The following is a 19,415-nucleotide window of genomic DNA, read 5'->3' as shown; positions in this document are numbered from 1 at the left end:
GCTGTGTTTAAAACAAAAACACATGCAGTAGGACTCCATGGAGTGTGGTTTAAACTGTAAAGTCTTCATATGAAGTAAATGCCTGGCTGGATGTCTAAATTGTGACAGTCATAGGTAAACATAGTAAATCCCTGAACTACAAGACGGCTCAGTGGTAGAGAGAGGAGAGCAGTAGCATCGGAAAGGATTGGACACTCAAAAGATTAATGATAGAACATCATTGATGATCATAAAAAGAATAGCAATGCATCTAAACACAAGGAGAACATAACAACCACCCCTTCATGACTGAATCATTACATAGTTAATGCATACTACACACACACACCATCAGATTCATCAAATCTTAAGCATTTTCACGCAAATTATTCAAACAAACATATTTCAAACTCAAGGGTACATTGAATGACAATATTATTTAAACAAACTGTTCAAAGAAAATGATTACATCTCTGAATCCACCCTAGTGGCTAGCTCTGTCTAACTGAGGTATGAGTTAGAAGGGATGTCATTAGTCTGCTGTACAGCAGGGAAACGTGCGCAAACCAACCTGCCTGCGTTAATCTAGTCATTATCAGCAGTGACAGAGATGCATCACATCATACATATAGTCAGAGTAGTAGCTGCTCTGTACCATTGATTCAGAACAGCATCGCTTCCATTCAGACATTTATAGCAGAACACTATAAACTCATAAACTAACACTGACGGGAAATTTAGAGGAGCATTTACATAGTTTTCCATCATCTTAATGAGTAATGAATGTTTGCAGATAATTCACTCATCACTTCGTCATCGGTGTTATTTGGTATTCTACAGTTGTAAATGTACAGCGTCAGAGGAAGGAAAGGAGGATAAATCTAGGAAAGGTAGCGAAGGGAAAAGGTCAAAAGTAACAAAACAAAAAAACTTCTGGACTGGACAGACAGTGCACTGCACATGCATAGGCAAGTATAGATATTTTACATCTGACATGAAGTTACAGCCACAACAAAAATCACAGCAAGAAATCCAAAACAACTCAGAACAAATCAGCAGTTGGGCAACAAAATGACATTGTTTGTACTGTTATAAGTAATGTTTCAGCATTTCAATTCAGCTTTGAATAACTACAAAATAACATTATCATACTGCAGCAGCCATGACAACTGCTGCGACTGGTCTTACCGGTATCCATGACTGTATCAAAGAAAGTAGTACCCTCCCCTTGGTTGGGTTGAAACTGGATTTTATTAAAGACAATACAGGTAGCGATGGCCTAGTAGAGAGACACAGCGGGTTCATAGTTCAAACTTCTAAAGCACCCGCCTCAACTACTGTGAGTCTCCACAACTCATCATTATCGGTTAAATGCGTCTTTACACTGGACGATTCTTCACTCTCCTCCCCCCTCAGATTGGAGAGATGGAGATGGACAGACTGGTGTTTTGTTAGAGCAATGAGAAGCACGAACATCTCTGCCTTCGGTGTGTAACTAAAGCTAAGGCTTCTTCACAATGGCGTCAATCACAAGTTAGCGAATAGCGATGACTCTGCTCTTTACACAAACAACCGAGGTTTAACAGTCGCAACACAGCCAACTCATTCAGTCTATACATTTAAAAGCTGAGAAATATACAGAGGGAAGAGAGACTTAAGCATGAAAACCTCTAGAAGGAGAGAAACAAGGTTATTATTTCCAATATGATGCACTGTGAGCACGTAGGGGTTATGGTGGAGAAACTCCACAACATCACTGATCATAAAGTCAGCACTCATCTGGAGAACCAAATCCTATTGAGAAAAATGGTTGTATTTAGGACACACTCTCAGTGAGCAACTTTGTTCCTCAATCAAACCCCCTGCCATCTATCGCTCCCTCCATCCATCCATCCATCCCATCTATCGCTCCCTCCATCCATCCATCCCATCTATCCCTCCATCCATCCCATCCCATCTCTCCATCCATCCCATCTATCCCTCCATCCCATCCCATCTCTCCATCCATCCCATCTATCCCTCCATCCATCCATCCCATCCCATCTCTCCATCCATCCCATCTATCCCTCCATCCAGCCCATCCCATCTCTCCAGCCCATCCCATCTATCTCTCGCTCTCTTTCTCTCTGAAAGTGTTTATATCAGCTTATTCACACAATACCGGAGGTAAGTAGAATTTTAGTGAAATAGAATAACCACCTGTTTCTATTTGATCTGTGCTTGTCGTCTTCCTTCTAGTTCACACCTCCATTACTCCCTCACTGCTTTAGTGAGGGGAAGCAGAGAACATTGTTGCTCCTGGGGATTGGAGGAGGGGAGGGGTGGCAGATTTGGTTTGGTTACCCATTTCATCCATAACACTGTGCATAATTGCTAAGCTGGTACTGTATTGTGGTGAGGTGACGAGCTAGTTTGTGTCAAGGTGCGATCAGCTAAATGTAGTAAAACAAATGACTCCACTAGGATTAACATAGTGAGGACAGACTGGGCTCATACCATAAGGGTTCTACACATCTTCTCCCTGTGTCGGGTAGCTAGGTGTGTGGGTTGCTTTTCATTCAGCATGGGTTAACATTTCAATAGCGTGGGGGTAAGAAAGGTCTCTTGGGGGGGTAGAAGGGACCTCCTCGGCCCCCGCCAAATGGAGGGCCAGGACGTTTGCCCCCGCGGAACATGGGTGGCTCTCGGTTTAGGTGCGGGTGGAGAGGGGGGCCACGAGGGTGGAGTAGAGGTCTCTGGGGGATAGAGTTGATGGAGGGGTGGGGGTTAGGGGAGGGTAGGCGCAGGAGGGACGGCGAGGGACGGTGGGGATGGTTGGGGTTTGGGTGTCGGGGCTGGGCAGGCGGGCTAGCTGGAGGGTGCTGGAGCGGAGGAGCTTGGGGGCGAGGAAGCAGGGGGTCGCCTGAGGGAGAGGGAGGGGTGGAGGAGGAGGGAGAGGGAGGAGGGAGGTTGATGCCATCCTTGACACGGCCCAATAAGGGAGGCGGGGCACCGGGGGTGCCGGGGCGGTGGAGAGGGGGTGCGTGGCGGGGAGCGAAATGCTCTTTGACTGTGCCGGGACGAGGCATCTTAGGGGGCTCCCCTAACAGAGAGGACATGAGGGGAGTGGGGCCACCTTTACCCCCCCTGGGTCCCCCTCCCATCCCCCCTCGGTCTCCTCCTCCGTCTGGGCGGACCTGGGGAGGGAGGGGCAGTTGGCGGTCAATGGGGACTAGAACCCCGCCTACCATGACTGCCGAGGGGGGGAGGAAGTTGCGCGGGGGTGGAGGGAGCTGGGGCATGGGAGGGGGTGGAGGGCGTGGGATGGGTGGAGGAGGGGAGTTGAAGAAGGGAGGAGGGGGGTGATGGTGGAGGTGTGAGGGGAGGGGACCCTGGGGGTTCTCCCCATGGTAGGGGGGCATCTGAAACTGGGGTGGGGGGCCGTGCGGATGAGGGTGGGGAGGGTGATTAGAATGAGGATGAGGAGGAAGGTGGTGGTGTGAGGTCGGGGGAGGCATGGTGGGTGAAGTCATGTCGTCAGAGCCGCCCTGAGGAGAAGGTGAGGGGGGCTGGGCATCCAGGTACCCTTCCTCATCGTACCACATCCCTCCGCCTGGCCTCCCCCCTTCTCCTCCACCCCCGCGACGCAGCCCTTGGCCAATCACGCGGATACTTTCCACCGTCTGGATGCGCTCTCCGGTTGGCTGGCGGTTTGAGAAGCCCCCCAGTGATTGGAAAGGTGCTCCCTCTGTGCAAGGCGACACCAGGGTCTCGATGCGGTGGTACTGCCCTCCCTCCCCGTCAGATGAGCCCCCACCATCCTCTCCTCCCCTCTTTCCCTTTTCATCCCTCGTTCCACTCATTCCTCCCTCCTCTGACCCGCTGCTGGTCTTGCGAGAACCTATGGACGCTCTCCTCTCTCCTTCGACTGATCTGTCGTTCCCGTGACTCTTCCCGTGACTGTTCTGTCCATCCTTCTTGACCTTGCTGCTTCCCAGTGATGAAGAGCTAATCTTCCTCTTCGAATCTTCCTCCTTCAGCTTGGCGGCCTTCTTCCCCGCTCCGTAGCCTTGGAAACGAGAAGAGGAAGAGAGGAAGTCCACGTCGCTGCTGCTTCCTGTTGGGGTGATGACGGCGTCCCAAGGGTCACTGCGGTAGGCCGTGGGTGAAAGATCATGACCTATGGATGAGCCTAAGCTCTTGGGGTCACTGTTGAGGCCAAGGGGGTCAGAGGAGACACCCCCTGGTGTGTCCATGATTTCGTCCTGGGTGGGGGTGCCCCCGCTCTCATCCCTGACGGGGGTCCCGTCTACCCCGTCTCCCCCCCAGCAGAGGGCTCCCATCCCCCAGGCCCAGACTGAACCCGGGGTTCCCCTGGAGGAAACGGTTGATCTTAGACTCTAGGCTGGGAGGAGAGACAGAGCGGCTAGGGAGAGGGGGAGGGGGAGGAGGAGGAGGAGGAGGGGAGGCCTCTCGGTTTTTCTCCCAATCCCTGGCTCCTCTGCTCCTCTCAGGTGTGTCTCGTTTGAGACTGTTGGTCAGGGGGGGGTTTGGTGTTGCTAGGAGTGGTGGGTGTGGGGGGGCCCTTGGCTGCTGAGGAGTCTGGGGAGGCATGGGAGGAGGGGGCAGAGGAGGAGGAGCTACCAGACCTCAGCAGAGAGGACAGACCTGAGGAGAGAGAAGAGAAGATGGAGAGAAACAAAGACATGGGGAGGGAGAGAGAAAGTGGGGTGGGTGGAGATAATTACACCAGCAGATACACAAGTTACTCAGCATAAAAAGTGCCCCCCAAAACAATTCCAACAGAAGCCTTGCATATCCCATCTCAAAGTCTGTCTATAAATCTGCCTATCTGGTTTACTATCTTGTGTGTGTCTCACCCTGTGTGTGGGTCTTTGACAGGGCGTTGAGGATGCCTTCAGGGGTGACGTTCACTCTGGACAGGATGCTGGCCAGGGCTGGGCTAGGAGGGGTGGGTCCAACTGGGGTTTTGGAGGAAGATGATTGGCCAGAGGGGGTGGTGGGAGTTCCAGGGGAGGGGCGAGACACAGGGCTGGCTGCTGAGAGAGACAGAGACACAGAGAGAAAGAGAGACAGAGAGAGAACAATCTTATGCAAACATGTTATAACATTTCTGTACCAGCATGTCACAGAATCCATATATTAACTCTGCTTATCTTGCCAAGTACAGACAAACACACACCTGTGTTCTTCATGGCTGATGTGATACTGCTCAGTATGGAGCTGATCTTGCCCAGGTCCACGTTGGCCAGGTTCATTCCCAGAGGAGCGGTCGGACCGCTAGGACCACTCACACCCGCGCTCGTAGGGGTGCTGGGGGTCACTGGCGTGGGGGTAGACGTGGCTGCCTTTTTGAGAGGGGACTCGGTGGAGGTTCGAACGAGTGTGACAGGGGCGGGTTTTGCTGCGGTCTTGGAGCTGGTCACCTTGGAAACGGTGGCTGATGATGACTGCTTCTCAGCTGATGGAAACACAAGGGGTTAAAGTGTACATTTTGACAAGGTTTAGTCTCCTTGAGAATTCCCTACTGCCATCTCACCTGTGTTGGCTGTCTCCATGTCCTCCTCAGACAGATCCATGTCCTCCACATCTCTGTTGTCCCCCTCTCTCACAACCCCCATATCCCTCTCGTCCATGGCACTCCCATCCAGGTCCGGGTCAAAACCCAGCCTACCCCCTCGGCCTCCTCCCAGCCCCAGGAAGGGGGAGTCAGAGCCGGTGGGTGAGGGAGCGTCCTCAGAGGGGGAGGGGATGGGAGAGTCCTCGGTCCCGGGAAGGGAGGACTTGAGGGCATCCAGTTTACGTTTGAGGTTGACCACACGGTTGGCAAAGGTTTTATAGGCCTTGAAAATTAGAACCATAGAATTAGATGTATTAGATTATTTATTTATTTGATAGATGACAATCAGATTGATTGCCTGAATGACTGGTTAATACTCACGCTGGCCACGATCTTGACTTCCTTGTATTGCATCTCATAGAAGACGTCTGCGTTTCCCAGAGCCTCCAGCAGAGGGGGCCCTACAGGCATCTGGTTCTCCAGGAAACTGACAAACTCCTGCAGCTTCTGGCTGCCCTCTTCAAAGTCCTTGGCAAACTTGTTCCCTCCGGCCTTGTCTGGGGTAGAGATAAGTAATTTAAACAAGAGTACACAGAAGCCAGCCGCACCAATATGTCGGAGCCAGCGTGCATGTGCCCGGCCGCCACAAGGAGTCGCTAGAGCGCAATGGGACAAGGATATCCCAGCCGGCCAAACCCTCCCCTAACCCAGACGACGCTGGGCCAATTGTGCACCGCCTCATGGGTCTCCCGGTCGCGACACAACCCGGGGTCGAACCCGGATCTGTAGTGACACCTCTATCACTGATCAGTGTCTTAGACCGCCGCACCACTCAGGAGCGCCACTCTGATTGCTTTGCTTTACAATGTGCTTAATATTAGGAGAGCTGAGAAATAAATATAGGAGGCCTAGCCTATAGAAAGCTGATGGGATTCTCCTCTTTTTATTAGAGGCCATCAAAACTCTGTTTTCTCACACAATTGAATAGCATAGCCTATAGAAATGTTGTCCAACATGGGCTTATAGGAACATGTACTTTATTCTATGCATCAACCAGCTATGAGCTGGCTCTCGCTACACAACAGGTGATCCTATTCCCTTCAAACTCTTAATGCCAGGGCTCTCATGAAGTGTTTCATTTGACTTTCTATTGCATTGATGTCAGAGTGATTTGAGGGTCAATAGAGCGCTGAGTACCAGGCCATTAGCAAGTTTGGTAGGCTACTAATGACCACAGGGGACATCAGAGCGCCGTTTTGGAGACGCCTAGTTACCGTGATTCAACGGTCACGTGGAATTTGACTGCAGTCATGACCCATGACTGCCGGTAATACAGTCACCGTAACCCTAGGCATGACCCCTGGCCTTAACCCTGTTTTGACCACTGACCTTTGAGTCTCTTGAGGGCCTCCGTGCTGCAGACGTCCACTCTGAGAGCTGTCAGCTGGGTCTCCCTCAGCTCCTCCTCCTCCACCACCCGTTTGAAGCCCGCCAGCTGCTCGATGAACGACTGGGGCTGGAGAGAGAGGGGGAAGGAAAGAGGGAGGGCATGGGGAAGGAGGGAAAAAGTATTATTGTGTGCATCTCCATCAAGGGCCAATCATCAGTTGAAACAATAAAGCATCATCCCACCACTGTTTGGGTAAAAAGCTGAGGGATGGGGCTGAAGAAATGGAACCACTCAAATTCATAGACAGAGCTATGGATACAAGGACTGACCATCCATGATATCAACATTATCGTTTTAACCATGTTGAGGCTATATAGTGTTCGATTACATTTGTTGTTTAGAAATATTGGAGTAAAACAAGCTTATATTTGGGGTTCTGATGGGGTGTGACAGTTGAACTAAGCTCATGAGGCATTTATAAAAGTTATATTCTTCAAGAATCAATGGGTACAAATCATTCATTTATCAAAACCAAAAATGGATGTAGCAACTGCAGATTACCCCTTTAAAAAGGGTCAAAGCAATTTAGCAGAGGACAGAATAAAATACACTTACTATGAAATCAGCCACAATCTTGGACTTCAGGGCAGCTTTGGGGTTGACTGGGGCTACAGGACAAAACCACAGCACATGAACAACACAACACACTGACCTGTTGACTCATACAGACCCAGAGGTTACAGAAATAGAGAGAGATGGCAAAAGGAAAAGATGGTGACAGAGGAGAGAAAGAAATAGGAGCATAGGAGACTGACCTGGTGGAGGAGGCGTCTCTTTAGCCTTCTCCTTCTCCCTCTCTCTCTCCTTCTTGGCCAGGTTGGCTTTGAGCTGGGTGATGAGTTCCTCAGGATAGACGTTCCTCTCCTCCCAGATAGTGAAGATCCGCTCCACCGACTTACGTACCTTCGGGTCTCTGGCAAGACAACAGGTCAAAGGGCAAGAGGTTAGAAGGGCACAGATTCAGTCAGCAAGAGATTGGTGGTCAATTTCATCATACATGGGCTAATCCTAACTTCCACCTAAATCAGATGTTCACTTAGTCACCCCATTGACAATTAAAGCGTGCCTCAAATGGAAGTTAGGATGTGCCTCACAATATTCATATAATCCAGCGCAGTTCACTCACTTGACCATTAGTGCAGCGTTGGGGAGCACCTCAGCGAAGGCTGAGCGGTAGACGATGGCGTTCTTTCTCTTGCAGTTCTGGATTACATCATTGGCTAGATAGAACAGATTCAGACGGTGGTTGGTGTCCGCTGATGGCGAGAAGGAGAGGAAGACAGGGAAGAAGAAGAATAGGTGGAGGAGGAAGAGGGTTAGTGTGTCCTCAGAAGCCTGATGTTTAACCACCTCAAAAACCTTAACCTGCCGAAGCCTAGACCGCCCAGTGGATGACCAGCCTAAACCTAGACCGCCCAGTGGATGACCAGCCTAAACCTAGACCGCCCAGTGGATGACCAGCCTAAACCTAGACCGCCCAGTGGATGACCAGCCTAAACCTAGACCGCCCAGTGGATGACCAGCCTAAACCTAGACCGCCCAGTGGATGACCAGCCTAAACCTAGACCGCCCGGGTGGATGACCAGGCTAAACCTAGACCGCCCGGGTGGATGACCAGGCTAAACCTAGACCGCCCGGGTGGATGACCAGGCTAAACCTAGACCGCCCAGTGGATGACCAGCCTAAACCTAGACCGCCCAGTGGATGACCAGCCTAAACCTAGACCGCCCAGTGGATGACCAGGCTAAACCTAGACCGCCCAGTGGATGACCAGCCTAAACCGCCCAGTGGATGACCAGCCTAAACCGCCCAGTGGATGACCAGCCTAAACCGCCCAGTGGATGACCAGCCTAAACCTAGACCGCCCAGTGGATGACCAGCCTAAACCTAGACCGCCCAGTGGATGATCAGGCTAAACCTAGACCGCCCAGTGGATGACCAGCCTAAACCTAGACCGCCCAGTGGATGACCAACCTAAACCTAGACCGCCCTCGCCCAGTGGATGACCAACCTAAACCGCCCTCGCCCAGTGGATGACCAGCCTAAACCTAGACTGCCCTGTGGAAGACCTATTAGCTAATGCATGCATTTTCTAATCAATTCTGGAAATATAGCAAAACCAACCAGTGTCCATGGGAAACTTCACTGAAATGACAAACAGTGCAGTGCTTTTACTAAGTGACAGTCAGATGTCATGACAAGCTGATATTCACTTTTCTATCTAAAGCATAATTAACGCACAGACAAAACTTCATTACTGCAGCGCACACTTTTTTCAACTGACAACTTCAACTGAAGCCCTGTGTTACAGGCAAGGCTAAGACATGGAAACCAAACAGGTTTGTCATGCAGGTAAATGGAGTCCAACATAAAGGAAGCCTGGTGGTTGGGGGAAAAACACAGCTTGAACTAGAGGTCGACCGATTATGATTTTTCAACGCCGATACCGATTACTGGAGGACCAGGGGGAAAACCCGCTACCGATTAAATCGGACGATTTTTACAATTTATTTGTAATAATGACAATTACAACAATACTGAATGAACACTTATTTTAACTTAATATAATACATCAATAAATCAATTTAGCCTGAAATAAATAATGAAACATGTTCAATTTGATTTAAATAATGCAAAAACAAAGTGTTGGAGAAGAAAGTAAAAGTGCAATATGTGCCATGTAAGAAAGCTAACGTTTAAGTTCCTTGCTCAGAACATGAGAACATATGAAAGCTGGTGGTTCCTTTTAACACGAGTCTTCAATATTCCCAGGTAAGAAGTCTTAGGTTGTAGTTATTATAGGAATTGTAGGACTATTTCTCTCTATACGGTTTGTATTTGATATACCTTTGACTATTGGATGTTCTTATAGGCACTTTAGTATTGCCAGTGTAACAGTATAGCTTCCGTTCCTCTCCTCGCTCCTACCTGGGCTCGAACCAAGAACACATCGACAACAGCCACCCTCGAAGCAGCGTTACCCATGCAGAGCAAGGGGAACAACTACTCCAAGTCTCAGAGCGAGTGACGTTTGAAACGCTATTAGCGCGCACCCCGCTAACTAGCTAGCCATTTCACATCGGTTACACCAGCCTAATCTCGGGAGTTGATAGGCTTGAAGTCATAAACAGTGCAATGCTTGAAGCTTTGCGTAGAGCTGCTGGCAAAACGCACGAAAGTGCTGTTTGAATGAATGCTTACGAGCCTGCTGGTGCCTAAAACCACTCAATCAGACTGCTCTATGAAATATCAAATCATAGACTTAATTATAATATAATAAACACACAGAAATACGAGCCTTAGGTCATTAATATGGTCGAATCTGGAAACTATCATCTCGAAAACAAAACGATTATTCTTTCAGTGAAATGCGGAACTGTTCCGTATTTTATCTAACGGGTGGCATCCCTAAGTCTAAATATTGCTGTTACATTGTACAACCTTCAATGTTATGTCATAATTACGTAAAATTCTGGCAAATTAGTTCGCAACGAGCCAGGCGGCCCAAACTGTTGCATATACCCTGACTCTGCGTGCAATGAACGCAAGAGAAGTGACACAATTTCACCTGGTTAATATTGCCTGCTAACCTGGATTTATTTTAGCCAAATATGCAGGTTTAAAAATATATACTTCTGTGTATTGATTTTAAGAAAGGCATTGATGTTTATGGTTAGGTACAGTCGTGCAACGATTGTGCTTTTTTCGCAAATGCGCTTTTGTTAAATCATCCCCAGTTTGGCGAAGTCGGCTGTCTTTGTTAGGAATAAATAAATAGTCTTCAAACAGTTCGCAACGAGCCAGGCGGCCCAAACTGCTGCATATACCCTGACTCTGTTGCAAGAGGTGACACATTTTCCCTAGTTAAAAGAAATGCATGTTAGCAGGCAATATGCAGGTTTAAAAATATATACTTGTGTATTGGACACGCTAGTAAACTAGTAATATCATCAACCATGTGTAGTTAACTAGTGATTATGATTGATTGTTTTTTATAAGATAAGTTTAACGCTAGCTAGCAACTTACCTTGGCTTCTTACTGCATTCGCGTAACAGGCAGGCTCCTCGTGCAATGTAAAGCAGGTGGTTAGAGCGTTGGACTAGTTAACCGTAAGGTAGCAAGATTGAATCCCTGAGCTGACAAGGTAAAAATCTGTCGTTCTGCCCCTGAACAAGGCAGTTAACCAACCGTTCCTAGGCCGTCATTGAAAATAAGAAAGTTAAGAACACAGACTTGCCTAGTTGGTGTACAAAAAATATTTAAAAAAAGATTAAAACATTTTTTATTGAATTAAAAAATAATAATATAAAAAAAGATAACATAAAAAAAAAGGTTAAAAATATTAAAATAAAAAAAGATAAAAACGAAAAATACATCTAAAAATGTTTTGGGCAAATCGGAGTCCAAAAATACCGATTGTTATGAAACCTTGAAATCGGCCCTAATTAATCGGCCATTCCGATTAATCGGTCGCCCTCTAGCTTGAACGGCAATATAAAGGCTCTAACATCTCCCTCCCTGAATATATGAAGATCCAGTTCAACATGTTCAAAGATGCAGCATGCAACACGGTTGTCACAATGTCAATAATAATGTTCAGCACCGCCACCTATTCATTCATGACACACTGTTTTCAGACAGATGAACAGAGCAGACAGCGTCGTCACACTCTGACACAAGACAACGTTCATGACATTCATGTAATTAAAAAAATGTAAATGAATCAAAGCTGGAGAATGTCATACATTCAAAAGCCTGCACACCCAGAGTTAAGGTATTCAAAGTGATCAGCTGATGGAGTAGGTAATACGGACACAGATCAGGTTCTGATCCAGACAAGACTAGAAACGGTATGTACGAGTCCCACAATATCAATTAGGGTCATTGAAGCCTTATTGATAAACTGAAAGTGATATTAGCCTACGCTCTACAGCCTCAGCATCTTGTGCAGGACAGCTGTGATGACTAGTGTAAACCAACTAAGTAGGGTATATCTTAGTAAATGGTAACAAAATAAACAGAGATACATTACCACCTTGTAACATAAAATAACAATACAGAAGCCTTTCATACATCTCAGTTGAGTCCAAGTGGAGAACGGTTGGCAAGTCGAAGGAGAGAGAAACGTCCCCACTGGCGAGTTGGAAAGTATACAACCAGGGGAGGAAGAGATGAAGACTGAGCACAGAACAGAAAACAACAAGCTCTATGCGGTCTACAGTACACAAACCAAACAGCATGGGCTCCCGAGTGGCGCAGCGGTCTAAGGAACTGCATCTCACTGCAAGAGGCGTCACTACAGTCCCTGGTTCGAATCCAGGCTGTATCACATCCAGACGTGATTGGGAGTCCCATAGGGCAGCACACAATTGGCCCAGCGTGGTCCAGGTTTGGCCGGGGTAGGCAGTCATTGTAAATAAGAACAAATTCTTAACTGACTTGCCTAGCACTACGGATTGAATCGAGCCCGAAGATATCCAATGAATGTAACAATGATTTCTAATTCATATCCTAAGTTTATTACATGAAACGGCTCTTCTTCGAAAAGATCCTGGAGTCAAAAAATAGAACTTGCTAAAGTCTAGGCCTGTCTGAGTTGCACAGGAGTGGTGGGGAAGAGGAAACAGTTCAAAATATCAAATAAACAATCGCTTTCAATAGCAAAAGGGTCCCAGCTTCCTTCCCTGGCTTAAGCTACAGTGGGGGAAATAAGTATTTGACCCCCTCTCAATCAGAAAGATTTCTGGCTCCCAGGTGTCTTTTATACAGGTAATGAGCTGATTAGGAGCACACTCTTAAAGGGAGTCCTCCTAATCTCAGCTTGTTACCTGTATAAAAGACACCTGTCCACAGAAGCAATCAATCAATCAGATTCCAAACTCTCCACCGTGGCCAAGACCAAAGAGCTCTCCAAGGATGTCAGGGACAAGATTGTAGACCTACACAAGGCTGGAATAGGCTACAAGACCATCGCCAAGCAGCTTGGTGAGAAGGTGACAACAGTTGGTGCGATTATTCGCAAATGGAAGAAACACAAAAGAACTGTCAATATCCCTCAGCCTGGGGCTCCATGCAAGATCTCACCTCGTGGAGTTGCAATGATCATGAGAACGGTGAGGAATCAGCCCAGAACTACACGGGAGGATCTTGTCAATGATCTCAAGGCAGCTGGGACCATAGTCACCAAGAAAACAATTGGTAACACACTACGCCGTGAAGGACTGAAATCCTGCAGCGCTCGCAAGGTCCCCCTGCTCAAGAATACATATACATGCCCGACTGAAGTTTGCCAATGAACATCTGAATGACTCAGAGGACAACTGGTGAAAGTGTTGTGGTCAGATGAGACCAAAATGGAGCTCTTTGACATCAACTCAACGTGTTTGGAGGAAGAGGAATGCTGCCTAGAACCCCAAGAACACCATCCCCACCGTCAAACATGGAAGTGGAAACATTATGCTTTGGGGATCATTTTCTGCTAAGGGGACAGGACAACTTCACCGCATCAAAAGGACGATGGACCGTCAAATCTTGGGTGAGAACCTCCTTCCCTCAGCCAGGGCATTGAAAATGGGTCGTGGATGGGTATTCCAGCATGACAATGACCCAAAACACACGGCCAAGGCAACAAAGGAGTGGCTCAAGAAGAAGCACACTAAGGTCCTGGAGTGGCCTAGCCAGTCTCCAGACCTTAATCCCATAGAAAATCTGTGGAGGGAGCTGAAGGTTCGAGTTGCCAAATGTCAGCCTCGAAACCTTAATGACTTGGAGAAGATCTGCAAAGATGAGTGGGACAAAATCCCTCCTGAGATGTGTGCAAACCTGGTGGCCAACTACAAGAAACGTCTGACCTCTGTGATTGCCAACAAGGGTTTTGCCACCAAGTACTAAGTCATGTTTTGAAGAGGGGTCAAATACTTATTTCCCTCATTAAAATGCAAATCATTTTATAACATTTTTGACATGTGTTTTTCTGGATTTTTTGTTGTTATTCTGTCTCTCACTGTTCAAATAAACCTACCATTAAAATTAAGTGGGCAAACGTACAAAATCAGCAGGGGATCAAATACTTTTCCCCCCCACTGTATATTGTAAAGACGAATCCTTGCAAATCTTCAGTTGAGAATATTGCAGAATGATTAGGACATGTGATTGGGTGTAGATGTGGGGCCTTGGATGGAACACCTGTTGCATCACTGTTCTACTACATCACTGTTCTACTACAGCTGACACCGTAGTCTAGGTGGACACAGACTCATTTCAACAGACCAAAGAACACAGACACACTCTCTGGTCAAACTGTCCACGTCTGGGGGTTTAAAGTTTCAACCTCCAAAGCCATAGTGATGGGGGGATATAGTTACATATCAGGATATTCTTTTTGATGTTGTTTTGACAATGTTGCAATATTATTTTGGGCTAGTTGGCGGCACGTGCAACAAAACTCCAGTATTTTTCCATAGCTTGTTCTCAATCATTTTAAATAGGGAACCAATTGTTTTCAGCACTTTTATTTCCATGACTGATCACAACTTTCTCATGGCCCTCTAGTGCCTCTGCAGTGGACATATGGTGAGCAATATGTTTGGAACTTCAAAATCGCAATAAAATCTTAGTATCAAAATCGCAATAGACATAGTATCAGCACCAAAGTATGGTGATAATATGGTATTGTGAGGTCCCTGGCAATTTCCAACCCTCGCAGTCTGCTTGGCCAGGCAGACTGCGATGCCACGTAAACCACCAGATAGTAATCATGGGCAAATGATGCATGTCAACTGGAATTACAACAGCATTAAGCTTAGCGTACCTCTATGAGGGACCGCCCAGTTTGCAGAAATTGGTTCCCGAAACCTTTTCTGTTCCGTGACCCACATAAAAGCTTTTCAGTACCACCACCGGGGGGGGGACCAGTGGTTCCTCCTGACCCAACACAGAAATCACTGACCTAGTACAAGCGAGCCAGTACCAGATATTTTGGGTACCTAATTAACATGCTTTTAGCCTTCCAAACCAAACCGTGATGAACTGAAGTTGTAGTGGTACAATATGTGTACCACTACCTGCACCAGCTCAGGTACAGTATGATTCACTCTGCAAGTGGAAAAAAGGTATGCGTTCAGAAACGGAACATCACATAGGCCTCTACTACTGTAAACAATAAACACTTATGTGTTTTCTCAATCTGTTATTTCCAGTTGGTCATGCAACACATTACAACAGTATTTTCTCTGGAAGATTTATTTTTCATTGGGGGGAGACCCAATAACATATGTTAAAATTATTTTAACTATTTGACCATGCATATAGCGTATGCATGGTCCATATTATCAGGTATGCTATTAGCATTAGCACCTGTAGCCCAACTGATGCAGCATAGTGGCTATAAATAAATAGGCTGAAGCATAGGGTTGCTTATCTGCATTTACCCTATTGGCCTAATCATTAGCTAGATCCTAAATGTAATCTTTTAACTAGTTATCATCCTATTAGTGAAATGTCCCAAAAAACGTGCATAAATAGTGAATATAATGTAGCCCTCCCTACCAGTTAGGGTATTCCTGCCACCCAGGGTAACGCAACCCCCCTGCCTCTACTTCTCACCGAAACCACTTCATGTCACGCCCCCCCCCCCCCAACACTTTCCCTGGTTGCCACTGTTCTTGCTCAACTAAAAATGGCATCGGTTTCAGCACAATTTTTTTTGTCACCCTCCCAAAAACAAGCGAAGTAGGGTGTCGTTTCACACTAAGGTACCTTACAATTGACTGTGTTACATTTAGCCCCACTCTCCCCTATACACTCACAGTAAATTGCAATGATAATGTGCTTAACCACTATGCTGCTAAAACCTCTGTGGTGCAGTTCGCACATATTCAGGAGTTAAGAAATAAATAAAGTAGGAATGGAAAGCTGGCAACGCCCTCTTTTTAACAAAGGCCATTAAAACTGCTTTTCCCTGCGATTGCAAGATTTGTTGTGCATCCGTTTGTCAGAATGCAGGTTTCCCTCCCTATAGCACTCATAACATGAATGAATCTCACGAGGGAAATAGATTAACTATTCTACTATGCGGTTATCTGATTTGTCTAGTCATTACATTTTGTTTGCAAGGGAAAAGTAAATGTGGACTGGACTGTTCTAGCATCAGTGTGCCTCGACAGAAATATGTATGTTTCATATTTTTGGGGCCGTGGCGCAGCGCCACAGTTAAATGAGTGCAGCGGAAACACTGCATTACAACACAACCCTAGGAGCTGAACTGTTAACACGGCCATCCAACATTCAGTGAAAATGAAAACTTTTGAGTTGAAAGTTTAACCTTGACAACGAAGCCTACAACTCACCAAGTTTCTTTGGTTGACTGAGTTTAAAAGCTAGTTTGAATGTTTGAGGACATCATACATAAAGCACAGCACCATAGACAACAGATATACATGTGGTTGAGCCAATGACAGGGACAGAGAGAGATGGGAACACATGCAACCTTGCAAATGTTAAGTCTACTGCAGTGCAATTCATTTTAAGTTAAGGAAAACTGCTTAGGGCAATGAAAGCATTGAAAACCAGCTAAACCTTTATAGCTGGAGGCAAGGAAAGTGGGCAACATCAGTTTCCATAAACAACAAAATACTGGCATATCTATTTCCATGGCATATCCATATCACACCATGCACTTCATAAAATAACCCCTCAAAAACACAATGAATGACATTGTCAAAGTTTAGGTCCAGGCCTACTCTAGCTAGCTAAGAATTTTACCCCAGTGTTTGACAAACATAGACAGCTATGCCAAACACTGGAGTTAAGATCTTAGCTTGGCCTACCCAGGGGCATTGCGAGGGGTGGCACTAGCCACCCCTGAAATATGATTGGCCACCCTTAGTGTCCCACCATTCTCATTGGGTCAGAGCGCTGTCAATCTGGCTCAGATTGGAGAGAAAGGGCAGTGAGTTTATTCTGGCGGGAAGGCTGTTTGATTGGCTGGCTGGCTTTTTGGGGACTACGGAGAGCCCAGCATGACTTCTCTCTCAGTTGAGTTGACAAAAGCAGTGCAGAGGTGGAGAATTGCTAGGTAACTGCTGTTTGACTTGACAGCAAACTAGACTAGTTTCCCAGTGTATAGCCAGTGTATAGCCAGTGTAGGTGTTTATAGCTTAAGGCTATGGCATGTGTTTGTTCTAGAATGTTATGCATGTCCCTTATTGACTGAGCTGAATGAAGCTACATCAGCCAAAGTGATAATGGCTGGAGTTATTTTTGCCATTCCCCAAATAGCATTTTAGAGCTTTTAGATTGTATTGAAACATACATCTTAAACATATAAAACATGTCTTGGATGGGGAGTTACCACTGGACATGGTGGTAGTATCTAACTTGAATACGGATCAATATGGATCACTTCACATGTATTTATTTTAATACATTTGGGCAGATACAAATGAACAGTTGAAACAGCAGAGGTGGCAACAAGTCTCAGAGTGGTAGGGCACATCTTTTCCACTGGGCCTGGAGTTCTTCCTGATCTGGTAACCTAACCAGGTAAAACACCAGACCTTATGACAGTGATTAATCAGTTGTAAAAAGGTTTTATATGGACTATAATGGGACCAGTTTTTCTAATCAGGTCAGAAAACTCCTGGCCCTGGGGAGGATGAAACCCCTGTCAGACTGCAGCAACCTTGTACTTGTTCATATGAATTATGTTTTAAAACACAGACCACTATGATTGGACAATAGAACTCTGGGCTGAGCTTGCTTTATACAGGCTTGTATCATGTAGACGGTAACTCTTATGTAATCACTATTGTGTTGACTAATTATTTCCAGTTTTAATCACATTGGATTGAAAAGGTCTAGGTAGCCTAACCAGCCCAAGTTTGAATATAAATCCAACTTGATCACATTTTCTCCTAATGCAAACAAATGGGCCATAAATACATAACGTTACAGCTTTGTTTACCCTGGCCAGGGGGATAGGGCGCATAGTAGACTGTGTTGTTAGTAGCCTACAGATTATCAGACTGAGAAATCGTCTCGTTTTCTTCACATACAGCATACCAGATAGCTAATGTTTAGGTGTAGGATGCTGCAACATTCATGTAAAGAGTTTTTGCTTGTGTCTGTCGGGTCTGATGTGTTAACATATTTGCTAAATAAATAGGCCCATGCAGGAAAGTGGTGAGCGCTTTGCTGGATGTGCGATTGGTCAAGACACACACCGAACATGCAGTTATCCGATGTGCGAGTTGACGAATCATGAGGAAAATATGCCCCCACTCTTTTGAATTGCTTTTGTCGATATTTTGTATTAAAGTAAACCAGCTAGCCACCCGTTTGCCGGCGGCACTGAAACAGTTATGCAATACGTCATATTTTTAAGCCAATTTAACGCTTTTTGTTGTACAATTTGCTAATTTCCCATGGCCACATGACTGGTGTTGGCCCACTCTTTGCCACCCCGTTAAAACAACCATACAATCGACCCTGGGCCTAACCCAGATTTCTTCCTAAAGGCCGATTTTTCAGACCACTTGCTTACCCAGCAACATGTATCACCTGTGCTGTCAACACTACCCCCATTTTAACTCTAGTTCAAACACATTTGATAGTTTGGCTAGCTAGCTAATTACCTGGCTCCTCTATCCTCTGCAGTTCTGCAAAAACATAGCGCGCACGAAACAGGTGCAATGTCGAACCATATGTGCAGACAGGTCAGGTTCGACCAAACTAAATTGATCACACGTCGCTTGCTATCGTTCATATACATATCGATATGCTGAACTGCAGCTACTGGTAGGTACTAACTACCTTACTATAACTAGTTAGTTACATTAGCTTGCAAGGCAGCTAACTATATGTACAAAGCACACGTTTTATTACCTATCTTATTTTAGTTATGCATGAACTTTATGGAGTCAACATTTTTAGGTAACACATTAGGAACATCATTGATTAGCTAACGTGTGTATAGTAGCAGGGAAAGCTAGCTAACGAATGACAAGCTAACGTTAGCTACTCACATTTCTTGAGCCACTTCATCCAGTACCGAACGATAAGGCTGTGATACTTTTTATTTTCAATGCACCAGGTCGACAGCCCCTGTATAGACTCCATAGTGTTGGAAACTCCTTGAAATCTACGGTCCAGGGTGGCCTCCAAAGCGCCGCGGCCACCGTGGCCGCTAACAGCTCCAGAACCCGCCGCCATTTTTCCAGTTCTCTCTGGTACTGCAGACACGGACACCGCAGTGAATCATGAAGGTACCAAAAGTGTGACAGACAGGCGAAAGGAGACACGCCCCCTACAGATCCAGGGTCAGATTCTGAAAACTGACCTAATAACAGTTGAGGGCCAGGCAACTTCAACAGTTTGACCAATATTTACCAGCCGAAAGGGTAATATATATATGTTAAAAGTTGGTT

General features: G+C 46.3%; 2 protein-coding genes across 3 annotated transcripts; both read right to left on the bottom strand.

Annotated features, from left to right (window-relative positions):
* Positions 1 to 203: 203 nt before the first annotated feature.
* On the bottom strand, positions 204 to 4,301 carry LOC123743168 (regulation of nuclear pre-mRNA domain-containing protein 2). Its single transcript, XM_045718867.1, has 2 exons — positions 2,476 to 4,301; positions 204 to 2,277 (listed from the first exon to the last, which is right to left on the bottom strand). The coding sequence occupies exon 1, from the start codon at positions 4,299 to 4,301 to the stop codon at positions 2,556 to 2,558; it is 1,746 nt and encodes a 581-aa protein (XP_045574823.1). The 3' UTR covers positions 204 to 2,277; positions 2,476 to 2,555.
* Positions 4,302 to 4,344: 43 nt separating this feature from the next.
* Positions 4,345 to 19,269, bottom strand: LOC123723768 (regulation of nuclear pre-mRNA domain-containing protein 2). 2 transcript variants are annotated; one of them, XM_045718865.1, is made up of 10 exons: positions 19,014 to 19,269; positions 8,116 to 8,245; positions 7,745 to 7,902; positions 7,545 to 7,597; positions 6,929 to 7,055; positions 5,921 to 6,096; positions 5,519 to 5,822; positions 5,162 to 5,440; positions 4,839 to 5,018; positions 4,345 to 4,626 (listed from the first exon to the last, which is right to left on the bottom strand). In XM_045718865.1, the coding sequence occupies exons 1-10, from the start codon at positions 19,198 to 19,200 to the stop codon at positions 4,469 to 4,471; spliced, it is 1,752 nt and encodes a 583-aa protein (XP_045574821.1). In that variant the 5' UTR covers positions 19,201 to 19,269; the 3' UTR covers positions 4,345 to 4,468. The 2 variants fall into 2 exon arrangements, with proteins under 2 accessions (XP_045574821.1, XP_045574822.1); XM_045718866.1 differs by having other exon boundaries at positions 4,839 to 5,015.
* Between the last annotated feature and the right edge of the window lie 146 nt (positions 19,270 to 19,415).

This window comes from Salmo salar, chromosome ssa05, assembly GCF_905237065.1.
Source record: "Salmo salar chromosome ssa05, Ssal_v3.1, whole genome shotgun sequence".
Lineage (NCBI taxonomy): Eukaryota > Metazoa > Chordata > Actinopteri > Salmoniformes > Salmonidae > Salmo > Salmo salar.
This window is presented reverse-complemented; position numbering and strand designations above follow the sequence as displayed.